At 32.6% G+C, this 26,362-nt stretch overlaps 1 protein-coding gene across 1 annotated transcript; it reads left to right on the forward strand.

Moving 5' to 3' along the window:
• Window positions 1–1,037: 1,037 nt before the first annotated feature.
• On the forward strand, window positions 1,038–26,251 carry LOC126970534 (uncharacterized). The gene is made up of 8 exons (XM_050816502.1): window positions 1,038–1,343; window positions 5,408–5,463; window positions 6,865–6,999; window positions 7,709–7,847; window positions 9,330–9,391; window positions 10,942–11,076; window positions 13,683–13,824; window positions 25,855–26,251. Exons 1-7 carry the CDS (start codon window positions 1,259–1,261, stop codon window positions 13,812–13,814), a joined length of 744 nt encoding a protein of 247 aa, XP_050672459.1. The 5' UTR covers window positions 1,038–1,258; the 3' UTR covers window positions 13,815–13,824; window positions 25,855–26,251.
• Window positions 26,252–26,362: the final 111 nt, after the last annotated feature.

Below are 26,362 nucleotides of genomic sequence, written 5' to 3' on the forward strand. Positions count from 1 at the left end.
GTTGTATCTCAAATCTTTAATAACTTTTTAGTAAATGCTTTTTAGTAAAAAACTTTTTTTCCAGTAGCTTTTCCGTGATGCGAGCACAAATGATAATCTCTATCCGGCCTTGCATATCATAAAAGGGCACGCAGTACTTGATCCTTATTTTGCTGGAATGTTATTTTAAAACTCCGATATCTCCTAAGATATTCAATGAAATCGAATGATATACAGGGCAATTTTGTTTTAAATTAAATACTTGTGAGGAATTATGTATTTATTTGGATAAGGATTCATAATCATATTTTTAAAAACACCTTCGCAAATAATGCGTTACTTATGAACAAATTTGGTAAGCATAAAAAGGTTATAGTGAGCCAATCTTAAACTGATAGATAGACAAAATATACTGTCTAACACTAAAAGACTTTTTTAAATCAGGCCAGTAGTTCCAAAGATTAGCGCGATCAATCAAACAAACTTCAGCTTTATATATTAAAAAAAGTAAGTATAGAAACATAGATTAGTAAATTTAGCGAATTTTAACGAAAAAGGGCAGTTGCTGCATACGTATCTATATGTATTTGGTGTCTTTTGTTTGGGTAATGGGTTGATTTGGAAGCTTTTGTCACCACCAACCAGCACCAACCTATTAGTTAAGAATCCAACTTCATTCTGATAATCTAAATGCTAGTAAAAAGTGTCATCATAATAAGGATTCTAATTGTCTTATAAATGTAAACAAAACCTAAAGAAATATATTTGTTTATGCACATAGAGGCTATGTTTATTTTGCAGATAATATTTATCTGCAAACAAATAAAAACGTACTCCCAAGTCGAAATTCGAATAGGTACAACTTTAACAAATAGATAGATAGGTTACCTACTTACCACATGCCTACTACGCTTATCAATTGATTATTAAACGCTCAACACACTAATTATAATTATTACTACTGTCCACAACAATCTGCAGAGACATTTTAATAAAAAAAAGATTATTTTATAACGTTGCCCTCCATCTTAAATAGAAACCAGTTGGTGTAGGATGTTTACGGCTTTGATTGACACTTCGTCGGGTTAAAATAGATTACAGTGAAATGTGAATACATCAATACAAATTACAATGATAATATGTATTATATTAATATAAATTCAGTTGAGTCCGAGACACCGCGGCAGGCAAACGTTGACATTCTTAAACAGCGATTAAAAGTTTATTTAGTAGCGTTCCGAGAAGCTCAGCTGTGTGAACATCAATTATCTTGATCAAAATGGAAATTAATTTTATAACAACTCTTATAAAGCACGACGTAAACCACAATGTGAAAAAGTGTTTCGAACCTAAAAAGGATTTTAGTAAGTTTTGTATGATTTTGTAAAACCACTTTAATTATCATAATAATAACTCAAGTCGTTAATAATTATTACTGCCCAGTTTTCAAGTAATAATGATTACTATTCTTATATGTATTATATTTTAATTGAGACACGATGTTCAATGGTGATAAATTTGAGTTACTTTTACGCAATTTTACGCATTCATTGAATAAAAGCACTCAACAAGGGTTAGAAAAGTAGCAGGTACCGGGTTTTTTTATTGGAACATTCCAGAAGACATTTAGTGCAATTTTATGCTGGATAATAGTGACAATAACGAATGTGTGATAATTATTTAACAATCCCATCCATTTTTGAACGGCCTATTGGATCCTGCTTTGATACAAAAATACTTCGAACTATTATTCGCCTATTGCTACTTATAATTGATAATATATTTTTCAATATTATTAAAGGAATATAGTTACTTAATATTTTTTATGATCAGATAAATATTTTTTTAGTTACTTCAAAATAAGGCACCTAACTAATGAACTAATTACCTTATGAATTGACAAAAACTATGTACATTATTTGTACGTTATCGATATATTTGCCTAATTATTATGATTGTAAAGCGACTCCTGTGTACGTGACCAAAGGGTGTCGCTCATTTGAAATTCCTTATTGCTTGACACACCAATTAGGTATTGTGTAAAAATAATTATTCTAATATTGTTTTGGACATTTTTAACGTAACTAGTATTTTCTTACATGAACGCGATGAATGAAAATTTAACCATCTCAATAGGACTTTGTAGGACATTACTTAAACGAAAATTGTTATTCAAATTCAAATATTTTTATTCAAAATAGAATGTAACATCACTTATTGAAAGTCAAAAACTACCACCCTATCCAAAAAGTATGCCTCAGATCTGAGAAGAACGGGCGCAACAAACTTAGCGGGCTTTTTTTTCATTAAAAATATGTTTACAGAGTTATGTCGTACCCACAATTAAATTAATTATTTAATAGCCTGGGGGCAGTCGCTCCATTCCCAATCTGTGGTATCATTAAGAAAGTAATTACTTAATGTTATAGTAACTTTTACCACACATTTTTTTTAACAATTCTTTTGAATATCGTATACTTTTGTTTTGAAAATTTTCTGGGATCTTGTTTTAAAAGCATATACATCGCCCTACAAAAGATTTACAAACTCGACTTAGCCGAGTAGTAGGCATTATATGCTTTTGTCTGTTCCTGGTGTTAACATTATGTCAGTTTCTAGCATTATTCAGTTATGAACATACATTACATTATCAATGATTCTTCAGGACCTACGTTATAAAAAGCGCTAATAGCCCTCTTCTGCAGTACAAATATTATATTAATATCGGCAGCGTTTCCCCATAACAATATACCATAGGACATAATACTATGGAAATAACTAAAGTAAACTAGTCGCGCCGTATCTATGTCAGTTAACTGTCTAAGTACTGTAGTTGTAGTTTCAGTAAGTGTCTCCGTACTTCAAACTTATATAGGTATTATATTTTGTATAACTTGAAACAAAAAATTTGCTGTATGAAACATGAGAAATAGTAGATTGTTAATCGAGGGTCCAAAGAATCATTTCCCGAGGTACTTTTCATTTCGAATAAGAGGAAAATAAAACTAGTTGTTTATCTAAACATTTATTCATAATATATAATAATATTAGTAACACATATTTAAAATTAATTGTCAAATTAGGACAATTCGTGAAATTAGAAGTTACATTTTTGTTTGGAATGTTTATGCTCTTTGATATATTTTTTATATCAATATTGATATATCAAATTTGGCTGTTCTGGATATCTGTAAAAGTGGGAGACTGGTATTTCATCAGACGATGGATTCCATGGCGGATACTACCTGGAAGTTGTCGGCTGAGGCGAATTAGGGCGTATTTTTATAGTTTCAGTTAATTTGGTTGAAATTTTAGTTTTATTTTGGACTGAATCTTCAATGTAGCCTTCAGCGACTTTGCTGGATTTCCAGCCTCCATATCTTTTTAACGTTGTCATGTTTGCCCCAGCATCGGCTAAAAGTGTTGCTGACGTTCGTCTATAACAATGTCCGGTATACTGCTCACAGTTTGGTAGATTCAAATAAGTTGCTATTTGCTTCGGCATACCTGAGATTTTATTTATACCGATCACTTGTTTAAAGCATTTTCCCTTCTGATAGTTGAGAAAAAAACGGTCCGTTTTTACATCACTAGGTCAAATTTTTTGATATTTCTTTACTACTTTACTTGTGCAAACTCTTCTTGTACTAAAAACGAGCGCTCAATATTTGTTTTTGTTTTAGTCAGTTTTACTAGTAATAATTGGCCTTGGCTTTCAATGTCCTTAATTGTCAAATTTGTGAGTTCACTGCTTCTGCAAGCGCCGTTTATTCCGAGTATCAATACCACCTGTGAAACACGTAATTTTTTACTATTTGTGTAATAAAAACGTTCATTATTTGAATAAGTACATAAATACTTAGGTAAACTTACCTTCACTGCCAAATATATCTCGTCAGGATGCTCCTGACGAGATATATTATTATATTTAAAAAAATTTCCACTTCATGAGAGGATAAAACCTTAGATTTCCTACTCTTGAACCCATGTCTTTTCAAAAATGATGTTATATTATGGATTTTTTTAAAATTTACATTGTGTTTTACACTAAGTGTACTCTTGAGCATTGAATATCGGCTCCATAGCGTAGAAGGCTGTAGTTTGCTGCACAGTCCATTAAAATATGTAAGAAATACACTTTCGGAAAACGATTTTATATTCTTCTCTACTCGCCACTTCATAAAATCATTGTATGTGTTTATATATCTTTCTTTTGAAATTTATGGCAAAAGATTTTCAATAACACAATTTGCCTCGTCTCTAATTGAATCTGGTGTCAACATTTCAGAATCGCTTGAACTCATTTTTAATATTCAAATCTTAGAGACTTAGCATAAAAGATACCTATTTTTTAATTCTGTCACAGATACATTACAGATCAGTTTCTCGCCAATTTATGTCGACTTTTTAAATTTTAAATATGGAACTCACCGCGAAATTGTTGCGGCTTATTGCTTAATTTAAATTTGTTTTTTTTTTTTACATAAAACTCTTTATAGCTGAAAGCAGTTTTATTTTTAAAGTTCATTCCGGCCCTTAGGTGGGAAGTAATTTGTATGAGTTTTTCCCTTTCTATAGAGGGAAGCATCATTTTCCACCCAATAATCAGATCAAAACAACATTACTTTCCGAGTATGAGAAATGAAATAGTATCTTATTAACGTAAAAAAAATGTAATAAATAATTCTGTTATTTTCCAGTAAAAAAATGTATATTTACAATCTTTTAACTATTCTATGTAAAATATATCTCGATCGTGTATTTTGGTAAATATTTATTAAACCAAGGTAATTAATTATTATATTTTGTATTCGATTTCGTCTCCATCCATTTAGAATAAGCCCTCAGTTACATAAAACTTATCAAAGGGCTGCCATTGCGTTATACAATAATAATATATCCTTATCATAACAAACACACATCATATTATCATGGCGGACAGGTTGTGGTCTACGGAATGCTACTTGTATTTCAGAAAATCAATTTAGGGTCCATTTCTGTATAACTAATCTTAATATATATAAATCTCGTGTCACAATGTTTGTCCTCAATGGACTCCTAAACTAATGAACGGATTTTAATGGTTATTACTTCATGGAGTGCAGTTTGGTCCAACTTGAGAGATAGGGTAGTTTTTATTTCGATTCATAAATATTATTATTTTCAATATTTGTTTTGTATGGACATATTTTCTATGAGAGAATTTAGTGACGCACGGTTTGACAGTTCCGCTGTGAAACAATTTCATTCTAACAACAGGGAGCATTCTTTACGAAATATTTCTTGATGTTTAGAAATTTTATTGGCAAATTCCTATAAAACAGTATTTTTTTATTATTTGCAGAACAACGTCTTTCGGGGCAGCTAGTAAATTATATAAACCTATTATTTGAAGGTGTTATTATATTGTTATATCGTTTTGTTACAGTTACGAGAAAAGAGGAAGTTAAAAAAATTAAAATGAGATATCCAAACAAGACACCGGTAAGTACTTACATACTTTATTACTAAAACCATAGAGTAGGTATGTATACTTACGCTAAAACATATGATGATGGGAGGTTGTCACTGGCCATCCGAGCACAACATTCCTCCCAATTATCCAGCTAAAAAAATATTTTTGTTTTTGTTCAAGTGCTCCCAGCTATCTATTGTTCTATATTTAATATTATAAAGAAGAAAGATTTGATTGTTTGTTTGTTTGCACTGGATAGGCTCCGAAGCTACTAAACCGATTTGAACTATTCTTCCACTATAGGCTACACTATCGCCGGGTGTAATAGGCTTTATTGTATTTAAAGAGAAAATTTGGAAAATCCTTTCTAAAACTCCAATAATGTAATACAAGGTGTGAAAAAGTACCTAAACTATTCTTAGTGTCGCATGCGCTGCGAAAACTATTGATAATAGAATAAAATAATGTAATACGACTTTGCAGAACACATTATTATTTACGAAAAGTGTCGCGACAGCATAATCTACATGTGTATATATAAAAGAGAATATATGTTCCCTAATAACTCCTAAACTATTCGACCGATCTCAATGAAATCTATTGTGATAGATTCGTTGAAGCTCAAGGAAGGTTTACATATATAATTTATATGGCAAAACAACGTTTGCCAGGTCAGCTAGTATGTTATAAATGTTCTTTTATTTAAAAAAATAATTGAAATGGCGCTACTACGTGCTCAGAGCCCTGTGTGTACGCGGACGAAGTCGCGGGATATCAGCTTGTATTAAAAACTTACACTATTTTTCTTTTCAACTATTGGTACAAATCTTTACTTAGAGGTTAGGTACTAATAGCGACATATTATGTGATCGTTCGAGTTTCAATGCATTATAACTCATTTCTAAATATATTTCCGCAAGCCGTGCAATGCTGAGAAATTATTTGTAATTTCTGGAAAAAAAGTGCAGATAGGTTCTGTAACGCTAGTACGTAATATAAACCATAGTACGTTGATGGGCCCCCGAGTATGCGAGTAGGGCTACCATTCTATAAGTTTTTAATCTCTACGAGAATGAAATCTCTAAACGAGATCAACTAAAATGTCCGGACTTTTATGGAAGTGTCAGGCTTTTAGTCAGGACTTTTCAATGTTTGTTTAGTTCACCGCTCTTCAATCAATGCTGAGAATGTATTTTGACTATGAGTTTAGGTAAGTTTATCAATTATCAACAATACAAAAACACCGCACAAGACAGTAGCCTGAGTTACTTAACCTACCTATTTATATCTAGACTCTGGCTGTTTTAAATAGGTACTTAAAGGTATTTAAAAAAAGACTTATTTACATAATACATTATTTGATCGAAGGATGTAAGTCCATTGATTTTGTGGTTGATTGCTTTAAAATTAATATTGACACATTGTTCCAGCTCATAGTAACAAAATACTACAAGGAGAGAGACCTACCATCGATGGACAAAATCAAATTTCTCGTGCCCGAAGAGATCACGATGTCACAGTTCCTAGTAATAATTCGTAACAAAATTAGGATAAAACCAAATCAAGTAAGTTCTCATTTACTAATCAATTTAAATTATATTGTCATTTTTGCTTTACTTGGATGTTTCTTAGCTCTCTTGTCGGCTCTGTTGTCGAGATGCTCAATGATGTTATTTTCCAAAAATCTCCTAAGCCTAACTTTTACTATTATTAAGCCTTTGTAGCTTTTCTATTTATAAAAAAAAATACATGCATATATTTTCTAAAATTGTATTTAACAGCGTGTCCTTTGACACATAGGACCCCTCCAGTGTCTTCCATATTTTCCTATCGTTTTATGTTCTAACCAAAGAGCACAAATTTTCGAATCGAATTAGAAGCTGTTAAAACTTAAATAACGGCTTTACAAATAAACTTGGGAAATATACCTGAGAATATGCAAAATGTTGACTATATCTGTATTTAAGATAATTATTCTGAAGTTTTCTCAATGTCACACAGCCTTGCAAATAAACGCGGGAAACGTTATAAGTCCAAATAAATCAGTCGTAAGCAAAATGTCTATTTGTAAACATTTTGCGTATTCTTGGTTTTCTCAGGTATAACTTTAGAGTAAGTTTATTTGTGAGGCTGCAAATGTTTAGCTCTACTTAATTATCTTTACGAGTTATTTAACAGTAGGAATACTTTTATCACCAAATTTTGCCCATGTAAATTAAATTTTTAGTAATTTAATAAAAAGCAGAAATGATTTAAATAATAACTTGTATTTAGGCACTGTATCTAGTAATCAACAACCGCTCTATGTTAAGTATGAGTTTGACAATGGCTCAAGCTTACGAGATGTATGGAGACGAAGACGGCTTCCTCTACGTCACTTACGCGTCTCAAGAAGTCTTCGGTTACCAGCATGGTAAGTAAGATTTTTATATACATGTGACATTAATCTCAAGCCCAGTATCCCGTCAAGGCAAAATCCAATGCAATATAATTATATACCTGATAACGAAATTGGCTGATATATCAGCCAATTTATTTTGAAAGAAATAAAGAAAGAAAAACATTTATTAATACACACACAGGGCCGGATTTTAACTTAATGCCGCCCCTGGGCACCGGAAAAACACTGGAAAATAATCCGCCCCATTACTGGAATTTTACTAAAAGTAAAAATATAAAATACTAACAAAATTTCTTTAATTCCACAAAATAAAAAAAATCGATTATTATTTCAAATCTCCAAGGAAATAAATTGATTAAATCTTTTTTATTATTAATTTAGGCCGAACGTGCCAAAATTATAATTTACAAATAATGGATAAATTGAATTTCTTAAATTATCAATAAAACCAAAAATTATTAATTAACAGAATTAATTAATTATATTGAGCAATCTCGATGAGACAAAAAATTTTTTTTCACTTTAAAAAATTTGCCGCCCTGGGCACTTGCCCCAACTGCCCCTAGTGTTAATCCACCGCTGGACACACACATAAAAAACAAAATTAATTTAAAAATGTATAAATATAAAAACGTGTGGTGTTTAGAAAAGGAGCCACTCAGGATGTGTTTCAACACAAGTGTGTTGCAACGCTGATCTTCTGTGACCCCCGCGTGACACATGAACCTCAAGGGCTACACCTCGCCTAAATTAAATTACTACTTAAATAATAATTAAACTTAAAAACAAGAACAAACGTACATATTATAAAAAGTAATTATAAATAAAACAAAATAATACCTAATAATGACAAAAAAAGTATTGTGTGGTTTTATGAAACCACGGTATAAGTGAAACGTTTTTCACATTATAGACATTTAACTAAAAATTTTTGGAATAATATTTATATAATTTAGGGTATAAAAATCGCTGTATGCATCTTAATTTTACACTTGGAAAAATGGAATGATAATGGGAAATAATAAAAACAAACAAAATAGCGTGGAGCACTGGCACAAATGAGTAATAGCCGCCGCCCGAACGTCACTCGACATGCAACACACAGACGAAAAAGATTGAGACGATGTAACAAAAGTTTCACTTTAAAAGGGAATTATAATTAAAACACAATAATACCTAATAATGACAAATAATAAAATAAAACAAAACAAAAAGCTATTTCTGTTTAATATTTCTTTAATGACGTTGTTCATAGTTGTGGGAACTTGATACGACAGTTCTTTCACTGTCCGGTTTTGATATGATGATAACGATAGTAAATAATAACATTAAACATAACATAACTATCTTAAAAGGCATAAAAGGCATTTATTTTCTCAAAATTGATTCCTTTAGAATTATTTTTGATGTCATTTCTATTAACTACTCATTACTAACATTCGATCGTAAACTTAATTCATGCGTATCTAGTCCCATCATTATGTCTTGTTACAGATATGACAGGGTCATACAAGGAAGTGCAAGTTATCAGGGATAGATTTCCAAATAAAATACCGGTAAGTAATGTCAAATATATGTAGGGATGTATATGTAAACACATGTATTACGAACAACGGCCAAAACGGAAGCAAAATAGTGAAAGAAAAGATTAATACTGTTATTATAGTTTGTTGGCAAACCAAAACACACTTATATGCCGGGCGACCCCGAATTCAAAGTAATAAAAGTAGAACAGTCAACGGAGAAAAATACCAACACGTCAGGGAGGAAAGGGCTGCAAGGAGGTTGCAGTAACAGCCGCCTGAGAAATGCGTTTCCGGTCTTTGAGGTTACACTTTACAGTATAATGGTCCATTGAGCATAAGTTGTTAGATGTTTTAGTATAGGTAATAGTAGTCTATTTGATAATTTGATACTTTAGCAAGTTTGATATTTTTTTTAATATCTATGTATTTTTGATATTTGGTTGATGTATTCGTTTACTAGTTAAATATTAGAAGTAAAATTTAGATGGCAATTCTGTCGCATAACGTCGTGTGCAGTAAACGCAATTTTTTTTTAAATGCAAGATGGCCGCCGCGTAAAATTGTGATTTCAGCAATATGGGTATCGTATCCGAGGTTATCGAGGATGCAGAGAACGATTTTGGGATCAATGATCCCAAAATCGTTCGGGTAGTCCCAAGACCACTAAAATCCTCCAGATCCTCAGAAGCTTCTCGGAGTGTTGTTGAGTGACATATAGATAGAAATAACTAGTTAAATAAAAAAAAAAGGTCTTGTTTAGCAATTTATTTCATTTTGGTGTGTTTTTAAAGTGATAACCCTTCGGGGATTAATACACGAATAAAATTTGAAAACAAAATTTTATTAACGATGCAGGCGTCGAACCCGCGACCTCTCGCGTTCCGTGCGAGCGCTCTTTCTGACTGACTGTTAAAGTGACGTATCGTTGATGAAATCTTGTATGCTTGGTTCAACTCTCGGGTTGTGGCTTCATCTACAGGATCTACTTTACAGTTGATAAAAAAAAATATTGAAGTAGGCGTTACTTTGCGGAAATCAATAATTATTATACAAATGATTTAAGTTTTCTTTAGTGTTAATTCCGCCAATATTTGTTTTTAAACAATTCGACACGTGTTTCGCCTCTACACGAGGACGAGTGACGAGTTCTCTCGCCAAAATCTGGCACGAGACTGGCACACGAGTCTAAGGCGAAACACGTGTCGAATTGTTTAAAAACAAATATTTCCGGAATTAACACTAAAGAAAACTTAAATCATTTGTATTACAGTTGATAACTTGCTCAACCCCAATATTTGCATATTAGGAAATTGACTTGAGATGTCGCTCTTGTAAATCTAAACAATATGTTATGTTTTAAAGCGTCACTTCACACACATTAATACATAAATAAAATTTGAAAACAAAATTTTATTTTTGTATTTATTTGATCTCCTCCAGTCCAAAGAGATGATGACTTGTGTAGGTATTAATAATATCTTGTTTCTATAAAAATATCGACAATTTAAGGTATCGTTATCATATTTCAAGAAAAAAAATACTCTAGCCGGGAAGATGTAATGTTTTAATATAATCAACAGCTGTACGTGGAGCGGTACTCCAGAGAACGGGAGGTCCCTATTCTCGGAAGAAACAAATTTCTCGTGCCACAAGAGCTTACCATGTCCCAGTTTCTCTACATCATCAGAACGAAGATGAAACTGAGGGACTCGCAGGTACGTTCGTCACAGTTTCGGTCACACTTTACTATGTATCTAATTGACAAATTGATAAGATTTATTCACAATATTATTTTAAAATATCTGTATGTGGTATGAGGTGGTACATTGGTGTGTGAAGTTATTCACACTTGAAATATCAATATGGTACATCTGGTGGCAAGTACGCATAATATAGGCGAGATAGTACCAATGGTATGTATCCATAATATAAATAGGATTTATAAAAAAAACGCTTTTCATGACCAATTCCAATAAGCAATAGACGGCATCCGATTAGCCTGAGGGAACCATTTGTATTAAAACCCTTTTCAAGTCGGTTAGGTCGACTTGGCCAATCGCGAAATCCTTATCATTCAAAATTTCCATGATGTCCGAATATGATCTTCATAGTGCCATTATTTGTTGAAAAAAGAAACAAAATTTGAGGTGTGCATAAATACCATCTTCAGATCTGTATTGTTATACCAATCTTGTAGTATAACCTTTTCAAACGAAATTATATCCAAATATGTCCACAAAAATTGATTTCTAAGGTAACTGACAAAAGTACCTAACATGGTACTCGTAGGAGTTTGATACGCTAATCCTTAAAATAAAATATCATCAATAAACGTAGGAAGCATCACTGTTATTATTTATTTATTTTTAATTTATTACACTTTTTTGACAGCACAGTAACAAAATATAACTTAAATACTAACAACATATATAATATGTAAGCATTACTGTGATTACATTATTTAGGTCTGAAGGGCGCCGTAGCTAGTGAAACTACGGGGCAAATGAGACCTAACTTGGTGACGAGCGCAATTTTATTATTGTAGTGTCGCTCAGAATTTTTGGGTTGGGTTGGCTGAGCGGCACTGCATTGTAATGGTGTATCAATTACCATCAGCTGAACGTCCAGCGCTTCACGTCCCTTATTGTCATAAAGAAAGTGAATCACCTGTCTCCCAGGCTCAGCAGAGATCAAGGACTTTCTGATATACTTCACCACGCTGGCCTCTTTCATTTAAAAATCAATCAATTATCAAATCTCATAAAATCTGGCCATCATAGCACATCCCCGGTCGACCTAGCCGAGCTGTCTTTGAGCTTGTCTTTACCCTTCCAAGTTTCATCCACATGATCTCTACTCGTCCTGTCGTTCAATTTTCTTCCACTCTCCACACGTTGAATCCACCTCAACAGTACTTCCATTTGTCATTGTCATTCTTAATTATCCGTATAGAGTATCAAAATAACTCTATACGGATACGATTATCCAGGAAGAGTAAAATTGTGAAGGTGATCTGTTTTCAAAATAAGAATGCGTACAAGGTTTACAAAGAGGTCGAAGGGGTCTATAAAAGTCGTATCACTATTGTATCCCGTATAGATAAGATACTTGCAAAGTTATATTTAACATAAAAATAAAAACATTTAATTCGTAAACATTGATAACTTATTATGAAGGATTTCTGCAAACATTAATCTCATTTGATATCAGCAATAATTTTAAATCATGATCAAATGATTAAATCAAATCAAAATCACTTTATTCATGTAGGTCACGGAAATGACACTTATAAAGTCGATATCTACTCGTATTATGATCGATCTTTGGACAAAGGCTTCCCCCAAAGATCTCCACGACGGTCGGTACTGCGCTGCCCTCATCTAACGTATTCCGGCAATTTTGACCAGATCATCGCATCGGTCCATCTTGTGGGGCGCCTACCAACACTACGTCTTCCGGTCGTTCTTTGCTTGGTTGCCATTCGAGGACTTAACTGCCCCAACGGCCATCTTTCCGTCAAACTATATGCCCTATCCACTGATTGTTCAGTTTCGCAATCGCTTGGGCTATGTCAGTGGCTTAGCTCATTTCTAATTCGATCTCGCAGGGAACTCCGAGCATAGCTCTCTCCATTGCCCTCTGAGCGACCATCTTGCTTTCTCATCAGGCTATGGGCCTGCTTAGCGACCAGTTCTGCGCACTGTAAGTCATCAGTGGCAACACATACTGGTTGAAAAATTTCTTAATACCTTCTTGTATAATAATACCTTCAATACTTTTTGTTGGTAGTGTTTTGTTTGGGTACGTCGAGACCTTTAAATCACCTTAAATATATTTTTCCTTGATATGACGCTGCAACAATGTTGCTGTTACGTAATGAGCAACTGCAATGCAACAAATAAATTAATGTATGTACATTATTATAATCATACATCTCGGGTGCACAATATGTTATATCTTTGAAGAGTTCTTTGAAATAAGTAAATAAAATAATTAACGAACGAAAGAGACCGTAAGCTGTTCTCTGGATAAGACTTGAGAGCAATTAAGGGCGCCCCTACATCAAATTGTTTAGGATCTTATCAACAATTACTATTAATCACGTTAAAATAAATATTTTATGTTTATATTCAGGATATGATCCAGCGACTATCTTATGTGGAAACAATATTATGTTGTCATAGTTTTAGTGATTTAATTTCCGTTGTTTATCCTTTGGGTACGGAAACAACAAATCTTTAGGACCGCCACGTAGGACCAAAATAATAATTGTTAATTAGATAATAAAATTCCTGGAATTAACAACTTAAATAATGTTTAGGCCCTGTACCTGTTGGTCAACGAGAAAGCCCTAGTCAGCCACAGTATGACGATGGCGCAAGCTTACGAGCAGTTCCGCAGTCCAGACGGCTTCCTACACATCACCTACGCCGCACAGCAAGTGTTCGGATGAAAATGAAACGGTAAGCTAGATATGTATCTAAAGAAACTTATACAATAATATATTGGATCATGGTATTAAGGCTATTTTTGTCTATCTTGCGTGAAAACGGTCGTGGTTAAAGTCAAGATTAGGAACCGATAAACAATTTTAAACGGTTTTGATTGGTTTATTCACACAGTTTCAATTTGAAAGATATTTACTCACCACTTAAATGAACTAGACGAGAGTCTGGTCTACCGAATATTACCAATGTTATGAAATTGTTAGTTATCATCAAAGTTCGGTGTACAACCAGTGTCGGTTAGATACTGATATTGACAAAGATACACAAAAGGCCTGCTGGTCGGTACAATAAGGTAAAATAAGTCTACAAAATAAGCATTTACTTAATAAGTTAAATAATTTGTACCTTTTATTACTCTCCATTGATTTAATTCATATTTTTGCATCTGAATCACTTATCGATATTTGTTTTTTGATTGTGTTTTAGTTAATAGTGCTGGGTCTATGGACTTGAAGCCTATTCTTGTATGGACACAGATACCGAAAAAAAATTACATTTAAATTTTTTACTTAGAGGGTTTTGTATCTGTGGGTGGGTTTATAACTAGATATTTGTGTGTGTATTACAAAGCGGAATTGTGAATAATTTAAGGGTACAATATTCCATACCTTATGTCATATCATGTGAATTAATATTTTATAATTCATACCATTTAAACTTCCTTCCATATACAATATTTTCGTTTTCATAAGTAAATACCTAATTTTAATGTGTAGTGTAAACCGTTTTTATCGAAAAAGTATTTAATGTCCAGTCACGGTAGGTTCACAATGTTACCATATGTAGGTAGGTTGTTTAGATATAGACAAGTGCTGACCCGGCTTACGTTGTTTTGTCATATAAATTAAGTACGCCGCGCCCGCGTATGTATGTTGTCATCTATATATATATATAAATGAATTGCTGTTCGTTAGTCTCGCTAAAACTCGAGAACGGCTGGACCGATTTGGCTAATTTTAGTCTTGAATTATTTGTGGAAGTCCAGAGAAGGTTTAAAAGGTGAATAAATAGGAAAATGCTGCTAAATTAAATAAAACAACAAATTTGTTTTTCCTTTGATGTCTCCATACATAATTTCTAGATAACGGATATCCGGCCGAATACCGGATAACTACCTACTATTCATCCGGATAGGCATCAGACCGAATTAAAAAAAAACTGTATAAAAATATATTTTTAAGTAATTATTTGCTTTATTTGGTTAGTTTTAGTATCACTTAAGAAATATAATTAGTTTTAGTTGTAAATTTTTAATCACACCATAGTAAATGAATGTAATAGAAAAAAAAATAATTAATTAGTACTCATACTGAACTAAAGGCAAATTATGGTGGATAAATACTATTTTCTCTGCATTGAGAGGTAGCAAGCGGTTTCGCTTCTTTTCATAAATAAGGCCAGAAAAAAGTCTTTCGCTGTACACACATAGATTTTGGCAAACTTTGTTAAATTTGGGTATTGTTTCGCATTAGCTGCCCACCAAGAATAAGGGTCACGATTGCGATCAATTCACATTGACTTGAGATAAAAATCCAGCTCACAGGTTATCGCGTTTCTTTCTTCACGTTGAACCTGGTCAGTATTGTTTTCATTTGCTACCTCATCAAAGCAATCCCAAAACGTGTCATGAGCTTTGCGAGATACATAGGATAGGCCAAACTGCTATCCGTTTCATATCTAATAATTTCTATGAGAGAATTTATTGACGCACGGTTTGACAGCTTCTGCTGTGAAACAATTTCATTACGACAGCAGGGTGCATATTTTACGAAGTAATTTTTGATGCTATAATATGTTATTGACAAATTCATATAAAAACATTATTTTATTTATTATATACAGAACAACGTCTGTCGGGTCAGCTAGTATGCATTGAAATGTCATTGACTGAATTATTTGTATTGCGAAAATATAGTAGGTATATCTAAGTCAAAATTTATATGGTCCAGATGAGTAATCACCAACAAACATATACTAAAACCTCCGAAACATGTTGCATCATATGGTATAAGTATTATTTCGATCGGTTCAGTAGATTTCGCAGTATTATCGAAGGAAATAACGGTTCTCCATTTATTAGAATAGATATTTGAAAGTAAATAGTCCACAAAATGATAATTTATGAGCGGACATCCCTTATTAGATTGTCCCGAATATTCCTCTTGATAATAAACAAATTTACAACTACCTACATATCGTAGAAGCGGAGGTCACGATAATAAATAATATTGAGATATAAAAGTCAAAAGTCACATATTTTTATTTAAAGAAATACAATTTTAGCATTTTGAATTATTTTTACACTCGGTACCGCCGATTTGTAAAGCTAATGTTGAGAAGGATCGGCAAAAATTGCTTTTTTTAACCGACTTCAAAAAAGGAGGTGGTTCTCAATTCGTCGGTGTGTTTTTTAAATAACATTATTACTATAATATAATAATAATAATAATAAACCTATTTATTTCCAATCTACTATTAAATTACATTCTTACAGTTATATCTATGATTACATCTATTATAATAAATATTACTTATTGTTAGCATTATTTACATAGATAAGAAAAAAAATATATATATATAATTTTTATTTGTATTCATGACTGTTGGTATGTACTGTCATCATCAATATTGATTGGAACCCCTTCTTGAGTATAGGCCTCCTCCAGCTTGGTCCATGCCTCTCTGTCCATTGCTATCTTTTTCCATAAGTGTCCTGCTGTCGCTTGAATGTCTTCTATCCACCTTTTCCTAGGACGTCCTATTTTCCTTTTTCCTATTGGCCCTTCCCACATTGTTGCCTCTGAGGTCCATCTATTGTCTCTACATCTTGCTATATGTCCAGCCCACTTCCACTTCTGTTTCAGAGCGTAATGTAAGGCATCTACAACCTTTGTTTTTCGTCGTATCCCTTCCCACCTTGTAAGGCTACCAGTGCCCCTCCATTGGCGTCGGACTCGTAGTGGCTTGGCGCCAGGTGTTGATAGGACAAATGTGGGGAGATTGTTGTCCATTTGTTTGCGTATAGCATATCTCTCAATAGGAGACGGCCAGTGTGGGCTGGGTCCCGATCTCCGCCTCCGGTTCGTATGGGCGAAACGTCTGTGGAGTACCGCGACTGGGGGTGCTTGCCGCCTGGGTTAACAGGCGAAATTGAAGAGTCGTAATTGGTTGTCTGTGACCCTCTACGTCTGACCAACGCACTATACCGGGACTGGAGCGAAAGCTGTTGTGCTGTAACCTACCTAGTAGGCGGTGTGCGTTGGGATTCTAGCAGTTAGAAAGGCAGACAGTAAGTACCGCCATCCGACGTCGGGCCGGGTGCGCTGGAGGCCTACAAGGAGATTACTATAATATATGTATCTACAAATAGCAGTGTTATCAATTACATTAAACATAAAGTAAACATCAAAACAATATTATATTCATATTATTATTGACGTAGTTATAACTTGGATAGGTATATACAATAAGTTATCGCTTTTATTTTGTATCCAAACAGAAGTCAACATGTTAAGGATGCTTCTAGAATTTTCCGATATATTTTATAAGAATTAAATAAGAAATAATATATATTAACACACTAGTTACGCATGTTGCCACGAAGCTTTTTTTTTAGTTTGTTAAGTTAAGAATTTTGTTTTTCTTTTATCTTTTTAATGTACTTAGATTATAATGGGGCTGACATGTACATACGTATAAAAGCCCCTAAATCAATAAAGAAAAATATATATATATTATGCTTTTTTTCTATATGTAAAATTATTTATTTATGGAGATAAAAAAGCGGCCCAGTGCAAGGCGGACTCTCCCATGAAGGGTACCGTTGCATCAAGTAATATAATATTAAAGTTATATAGGAAGGAAAATGATATTAAATTATTTAAATGGAAAATGCAAAATATCTTTGCTCAAAATTATACAGTGCAAATGAGCTCTCATCATTTGTACGTATTAAAAAAAAACAACTTACTAGATCTCATTCAAACCAATTTTCGGTTTTAATAAAATTCATAAAATTTTTGCTATCGGTTCTAAGTATGGGGAACCCCCAAAATTTATTGTTTTTATATAATATATATATATAATAGCTTTCCCATTGTTACCCTACGAATATATAAATTTTATCATCTTTTATCTCTTTAATTATTCTTCAAAAAAACATATTATCTATAAACACACTATACCTACTTACTTAAGTTACCGTGGCCAAAAAATAGTTTTTTTTTTCTTTTTCTGCACGTAAATTTCAGAAAAGGCTAACCGATTATCTATACTAATATTATAAAGAGGAAAGACTTGATTGTTTGTTTGCATTGAATAGGCTCCGAAACTACTAACTCGATTTAAAAAATTCTTTCAATGTTGTTGCTACACTAACCCCGGGTGATATAGGCTGTATAATATTTTTTTAAATTAGGGATCCTTACTAAAACTCCAATAATGTAACCCGAGGTGTAAAAAAATTACCTAAAATATTTTTTTACATCGAGTGTGCTGCGAAAAGTATTCATGGCTTTGCAGTACACATAATTATTTATAAAAAGTTTTGCGACAGCGTATTATGTTATGAGTGTTTTTTAATTTTTTTCTTTTCCTTTGTGTACGCAGACGAAGTTGCGGGGTATCAGTTAGTCGCTAATAAATTGATACAAGTTCACAAATAAAATTTGAAAAACAAAATTTTATGAACGATGCGGGATTCGAACCCACGACCTCCGGCGTTCCGTGCCGGTGCTCTAACCAACTGAGCTAACCGTTCGAGTACCGCCTCGCTATAAAATTCTGTTTGCTTTGTTCAACTCTCAGAACAAGATACTCTCTGATACAAGTTCAAAAAAAATTAATTGATTGAATAATACGCCGACCTGTACCCACGGACAGATTAGATACTCTTTATAAATAGGAATTTTATTTCAACGCAGACATCTTTGTGAATATTCAGTTTTAATAACACACGTTTTAATCCTTTAAAAAGCTATTTATTTATTTTTTTATTTATTTATTTAACACCAACAAGACAAACACTAACAAAAGTATAATAATATTATTACAATAAATAATAAATTATAAGTGTTGGCTTAGTTATAGGTGTTACACACATTTCAAAAACATAGACACAAACATATTTAATTAAAATGAATGCAAACATTATCGGAATATTTACAAATTGAATTAAACGTAAATGAATAAGAAATCAATAATAATTAAAACATGCATCATTTCACAATTATATAAAACAGGCTTAAACTTATCAGTATTTATAAATTATTTGAATAAAATATACTTTTTGCCTATAATTTACAAAAAAAAAATATGAATATAAACGAAATAAATTCCGTTTAAATGACGAAAAATGTGTACATAATATTCGCTAATTATAATATGAAACAAATTATATCTACATCAAACTTCCTAAATCAATAAATACATTTAAATTAATGCATCATCTAAAAAGCTTCTGACATAATTATTTATCGTAGAGCTATGATAAATGAGTCCAGTAAACACAATTAAGATACATTGTAAGACATAATAGTGGAAGAAAACGTTCACTTATCAACTAAGTACTTGTGTCACTGTGTTTACAAACTGATTGTTAATTTCTGATTGTTAGTTTTTTGTATTTCAAAAATAATATTGAAAAATGTTGTCGCAAATATGTTGGTCTCAGTGAGTCATACATCTTTGTGCCGTTTGGTGTCGAGACACTTGGCCCGTGGGGCCCAGAGGCGCGGAGAATGTTCAAAATACTATCTTCGCGCCTCAATAAGGCTACTGGAAACGTAAGCGCTGGCAGCTATTTCGGTCAACGGATCAGCCTTGCTATCCAACTCGGTAATGCTGCCAGTATTCTTGGTACGCTTCCACGTAATGATAGTTTTAATTTTATGTAGTCGTAGTATTGTAAATATAGTTATAAGATTTGTTTCGTTTGAATAATAAATACTTATAATATTGAAAAATCAAGACTGAACTTCGATTTGTTACCACGTGAAACTGAGCGAGCGCGATTTTTTTCGTTTCAATTGTCGTTAAGGCCGCTATCCTATCATATCTTAAATCCCAAGAAATGTCTACAGAATGAGAAGAAAATATTTTTTTTCTTTGTTTCAATTTTTTATAGACAGTGCGAAAAAAATCACCAAAATACCCCTAACTTTTACAGTTGGAGCCAACACCAATACTATTTAACATCCATACCTGTTCCGAATTTTAATCCCTAAAGGATCCCAGAATACTGAAGATTAGCTATTCCTCCCGTGGGTCATATTAATATGCGAACGGTACCTGTAGGTCAGGTAACTTTCACAAAGAGCCGCTAAAGCTCTATCCACTTAGTGTTGCAAGAGAGCAGGCAACGGTGATCACTTACCACCAGGTATCCTGCTTGCCTGTTTATGATCATCTTATATATAAAATTCTCGTGTCACAATGTAAGTTACCTTACTCCTCCGAAACGCTTTACTGATTTTTACCAAATTTTATAAACATATTCAGTAGGTCTGAGAATCGGCTACTATCTATTTTTCATCCCCCCCAAATATTTATTTTTAATTTTTTGACAATATTTTTTATTTTTTTTTATTATGATTCATCATTGAAAAATACAAACAAATTTAAATTTTCGCCCTTCTACGATCTACAACTATTTTTGTATCACGATTTTTATATTATTCTGTTCCATCCACCAAACCGATATAGGGTTGCAAGATGGCAATCGAATACAATAATTGTAGTACGATGTATTTGGTAGGTCTGAGAATCGGTTGTATCAAAATTTTAATAATTGTTTTTTTTAATATGTTATATGGCAATACGACGTTTTCTTGGTCACCTTGTATTCCATAATAATAATAAAAATATGTGTATTATCAAACATACATATTAAAAGTGAATCAGTAAATAAGCCGAGTGTATAGTGAGCAAGTTGCTCACGAGATCCATACGCACTTTTTCAACACACTTGCGAGGAAAAAACATGCATGTATTGCATAAAATATCATTAAATTATTAAAACCCTGAGATATCATAAGACGTATGTTATTTATCCCGATTCAAAAGGGGCGAAAAATTACTATAAATATATAAGTTTAAATATTAATGACCATAAATTTAACACTAGAAATAAGGGATTGCTTGTAACTAATTCTAGTAGGCTTCATAGGATACATATTAGCTTTAAGGGTAAATGTATACACTTCTATAATAAAGTCCCAGCCACTGTTCAGGCATTATCTATAAATAAATTTAAATGTTTTATAAAAAAATGGCTCTGTCGTAAATCCTATTACTCCACTGCTGAATATCTAAATGATCGGACAGCCTGGGACTAGATTGTGATTATTTTATAGCGATAGAAATCATTGTACAACATTGTATATTTTTATTGAAAAGAGCGCAAAAAATATGCTGGGAGAGTTTCGTGCGCCGCTTCTTCTCCCTCAGAGCACCATTTGTTTCCGAAGCGGTAGTAGTATCTAGTAGTTATTAGAAATGACATCAAAAAGGAATCAATTAATATGCATTGCATCATTGTATTAATATTAAGACGTAATTTATAATAATTAGTTTGATATGATTCAGGGCACCGAACTATGTTCGGCATTAGATTACGTATTTAAAATTATATTTGCAACTGTTACTATCGAGTTCCGTTTGCACATGGTTTTGGTGATCTTGTTGCCAAGGACATTATCTCTCTGTAACCGTAGCTTTGCTTATCATAGGGTTGTTGTCCTTTCTAACCGGTGATTAGCGACCGGCATTTTGTGTCCGCGCTGTCATGTGTCGCCAACCAGATAAATTGAACTGTTCAACGAGCAGATGTTATGTAATAAATTAGTACTGTTCTAGATTAGCTTGTATTCTAGAATCGCACATTCATTAGATCCTAGCCGTGCAGTTTGTAGGTACGATTCCAGGTTTTTCAACAGCCCGACAAAAGCTTAAGATTCTACTTTCTACCACAGATCTTCTACTCAATAATAATTTATTTATCTGTGGCTCTTTTATCATCTCGGGAATTAAAGGTCTCGTTACCAGGCCATAAAATCCAAAAAAAATCATCTCTGGAATAACTAATAAACCTTTTCGATCTTTAGAACGGATTTATAATTTTTGTACAGCTATTACTTTTTGTTAACTCCACATTAACTTAAAATTTTACTTGAGTAATATAGTGGACCCATGGAGTCATTGGGTTAATGTTGTAAGCATAATTGACGTTTTAGCGTCTGACCTGTAAATTATTATTATCTACACCCATGCTTTAAATCCTCTATTAAAGATTCTGAAACAGTCAGCTTATTGCCAACATTAAAACACCCAATGTTCTAATAACCATTACATCGTATATGGTCTCATACTGTGGGGCAACTCCTCAATAATAAACAAAGCATTTATTGCACAGAAAAAGTGCATCAGATCAATCTGTGGTATTAAGCCTGACGTTTCATGCAAGCCCTTTTTCTAGTCACTGAAATTATTGACACTGCCCGATCTATACATTTACGGTTGCAAAATTTGTAAAGGAAAATCACAGAAATACTTACAGCAAATGCATATGACCCACAGTACTAGAATACTTAGGAAAGCTGATAGGTTAGTGACTAGAGTCGTTCCCCATAGCACTTTATTTCAGAAAAATTGCTTCTGGATGGGCATGAAAATTTTCAATAAGATCCCTGATTCATTTAAGTTGTTACCTTTTTCAAGATTTAAAGTATCCTTACACAGTTGGCTTCTTCAAAACACATTTTATTCATTAGAAGAGTTTTTTGACCACAAAGAATAAAGGATTTTGACTTTGCATTGTAAGTGGATTATTCTTATCTTGACTTTAATATTTTTTTGTATTGTATAAAATTATAATTTTGTGTTGTATAAGATAAATTAATTTATATTGTAAAAAAATTTTTGCCCAAGACCAAGTTTGCATGCTATTGGTAATGCCTAAATAGGAGATACTTTAAGCTATTGTAACACCAAATTTGTATCGCCCTATTTAATAGCAAATAAATGAATATGAATATGAATATCATCCAAACGAGTGTTGTAATGTTGTACTGAATTTCATAACAACACTCCTATGTTTTTTTTTCGATCCCTTCATGCGCAAAGAGTTTTAACAGACAGCCACATTCTTATTACTCGATGCGTGGTATCTGTATGAATTTCAAAAAAAGAACATTTTAGATTACGCGCGTTTCACACTACCAGAACGTCGCATACCGTAAAAAAAGTAGGTTATTCGAATCCCCGCCATTTTTCTTCGATATTTTTATTGTTTTGTTTACAAAAAATGAGGGATTCATTTTAAACGCTGAATATTCGAATGAATTTTAATTATTGCAGTATACAAAATATAAATTACTACTAAAATAAATAATTATTTCATTAATACTTAGTTTATTTGTACATAATCAGTAATGAATGATATTAGGGTAGTACTAGGACTGTGTTTTAATGTTAGCAGTAAGCTAACTGTTCCTGAATCTTTTAGAGGATTCATATTCTGGGTGTAGATAAAGTCTTGTATGCAACTGTTGATAATTAGGTATTAAAACACTCATGTGAGACTATATTATCACACGAGGCGAAGCAGAGTGTTAATAATATATTATTAATAGTATTAATCCACATTCGTGTTTTAATACCCCTTATTACACAACAGTTGCAAAACTCACTATTAAAAAATTGTATTAGATGGCCTTGTCCTTCGAATGAAATTCATCGAAATTATAACTTTTGTTTAAATCTGGTTAAACTTTTTATACTGCTTGCAATTTAAGACCCATTTCTCATTCCGGCCTGATATCAGTAAAAAAAAAAATCAAAAATTATGTGAATTTAGGCGCTAGTCGCTTATTAGTAATTAATTTATAGGCTAATAAAACATAATGTCTTTACTTTACACTGGGATGAGCGTATTTTAGGTATTTTCTGTGACTATGAATAGGTGTTCCGCAAGGTTTTATTCTCAGTCCTTTCATGTTTCATATTTATTAGGTAGCCATGTGATTGTTTTGTTTGCTGATCATACTACTAGTGACGTGACGTACAACTGTCGATAACTCACTCTCCAAAATAATACATTGGTTTTTACATTTTTATCTTGACCATAGTTTAACCAACAAATTGTTAAATAAGATTAAGAAAATTGTATTGTGTATGATGTAGTGTACTTAAATAAATAAATGAATAATCTGTAAGTAATTTGAACGTATTGTTCATTAGTTTAGTTTCCTATATCTACAAGCGCCTCACAGCAACAATTTCTAGTGAACTTAACTTATGACTCGTTTTATTCCACAGGCGGTTGGCAGAACACTTTATTTATGTCACAATAATAACCTTATCAGGTCGTGCGCGTAAACAATCGGCCGAAGCAGTGATAATAAACGATTTATGTCCTTTCCAATATCACCCCCAAGGGCTTGATTGTAAATCAATATACATACATTCTCTTTTAGCGATAACGGTTCATCTGAACTATAAACATTGTTTCTGTGGCAAAGACAAAGCGACAAGATAATTTTGTCATTTATTGTTTAAGATAGGTATAAAATGTAATACCCCTTATCGTACCAATATTATTCCTATAGAAAAAGATAGATATATAGTATTACACATTGTTCTATGTGCAGTCGATCCGAATTATCTTACAAGAAACTTCCATACAATTTAATAATCTCTAAATTGAATTGCAAAATTGAGTTGAATACAAGATTCAAACAATTAAAGTAGGATATGAAATTACCTGATGGAAGTCTAAAACACACAGTAGGAAATTTATGCCTCATATGACCTGAGACTAGGGGCGCAATGAAATCAACTTTTTTATTTCGTAAAATTTCGATAAGTGCAATCAAATTTATAATTTAAATAGCCTGGCGGCGGTCGCTCCATTCCCTATCTGTGGTCTCACTAAGAAAGTCATTTATGTTTTAATAGCGTTTACTAAATAAACGTTTTGAACAATTCTTTTGAATTGTATTTTGCTCTTAAAGTCTTTTAGTTATTTATAATTAGTTAGTCCTACGGAACTTTAGGACATAGATTATAAATAGCGCGAATTATTCTTTTCTGAAGCACAATGATGGTATTTAACACAACGTACCTTTTAAATACTTTTGTATACAAAACAAAGGCAAATAACTGTTGTGTAGCGATATGCAAAATTTGTTTGTGTAATTGGTTCCTGTAGGCACTGTAACACTGCCATTTTACCCGTCGGTATTTGGGATGTATTCAGAGGATCAGAGTGCGATTGTGTCGTTGTTTTTCAACTCGGTATTCAGTATTATAAAATCAGTTATGTATAAAATAAAAGTATTTTGTAAAGAGCCCGAATGCGCCCATGTATCCAGTGTCACAATTTTGCGTTTGCAAATTGTGGAGCATTAATATAATATTATACTAAGTTGGTGAGAGCAGCCCTTGGCATTTGCTAAGAATTTAAATAAGCGTAGAGAAATAGCGAAACTCTCTAAAAAAAGCGATTGTATAAAACATGCAGTCATTGATCGATTGACAGATGACGGCTATAATCTTGTAAAAAACGGAGATAGCCGAAATCCACTATGTTTTAAGCAACTGTTCGCTTTTAAACTTAGCCGGATTATACTTCGTCGCTTATTGTAATTACTATTTCAAACTTATGTCAAATCACTGCACGTTTCCTACTAAACGAAATTTTAATTTTTACGCAGTCCCGCCACTTATTTCGTAGTAATTACATCCTCTTTGGAACTGAATTTGAAAGTTGAACACTTTCTTCGATTTTAACGAGGACAACGCAGTCCCCAACACTGGATCACGTACTACCAACATAATATAAACAATAACCAAAATATTCTTCCACCAATGTCATGTCTGACAAACAATATTGCAACTTTTCTCGACGCGGACAAGCGAGTTATTTTACCAACGTTTTACTGCAATGGAATTTTGGCAAACGTAATCTAACTGTATTTTTATTTGCAGGTACAGATATGGCGTCAACAATGGATTTTAAAACATCGAATGCATCGGATTATAAAGACTGATAGTATTGTATGATTTTAATTGTGATAATCCTAGTTAAAATCCCCTGTTAAGTGTACAATATAAGTTTTAGTTCGTAGTTCTTTGTGGCCGGTCCGTCAATTAAATTATAACATTACTGTTCTTCTTAAAATTGTTTGAAAATGTATTTTTGTTAATATACTCATGCAATCAAAATACTTATTTCTGTGATCTCGAAAATATATATTCTCAATATGATTTTATTCCATGACATTATTCTTGTTTGTATTGCGAATTATTTTTAAAGATTTAACAAGTGTTGTATTTTTAGAGTTAGAGTTTTAAGAAAGTTTTAAAATTTTAGTTACGTAGGTATGCTTAAACTTAATTTACTGATAATCGTTTATTAATTATTGAAAATACAATTAATTTTGTTGGAGTCTTGTCAAGTAATTCTCCATATTATTGTGGTATTTTAATTTTGATC

Source organism: Leptidea sinapis, chromosome 21 (assembly GCF_905404315.1).
Source record: "Leptidea sinapis chromosome 21, ilLepSina1.1, whole genome shotgun sequence".
In the NCBI taxonomy this organism is placed as follows: Eukaryota; Metazoa; Arthropoda; class Insecta; order Lepidoptera; family Pieridae; genus Leptidea; species Leptidea sinapis.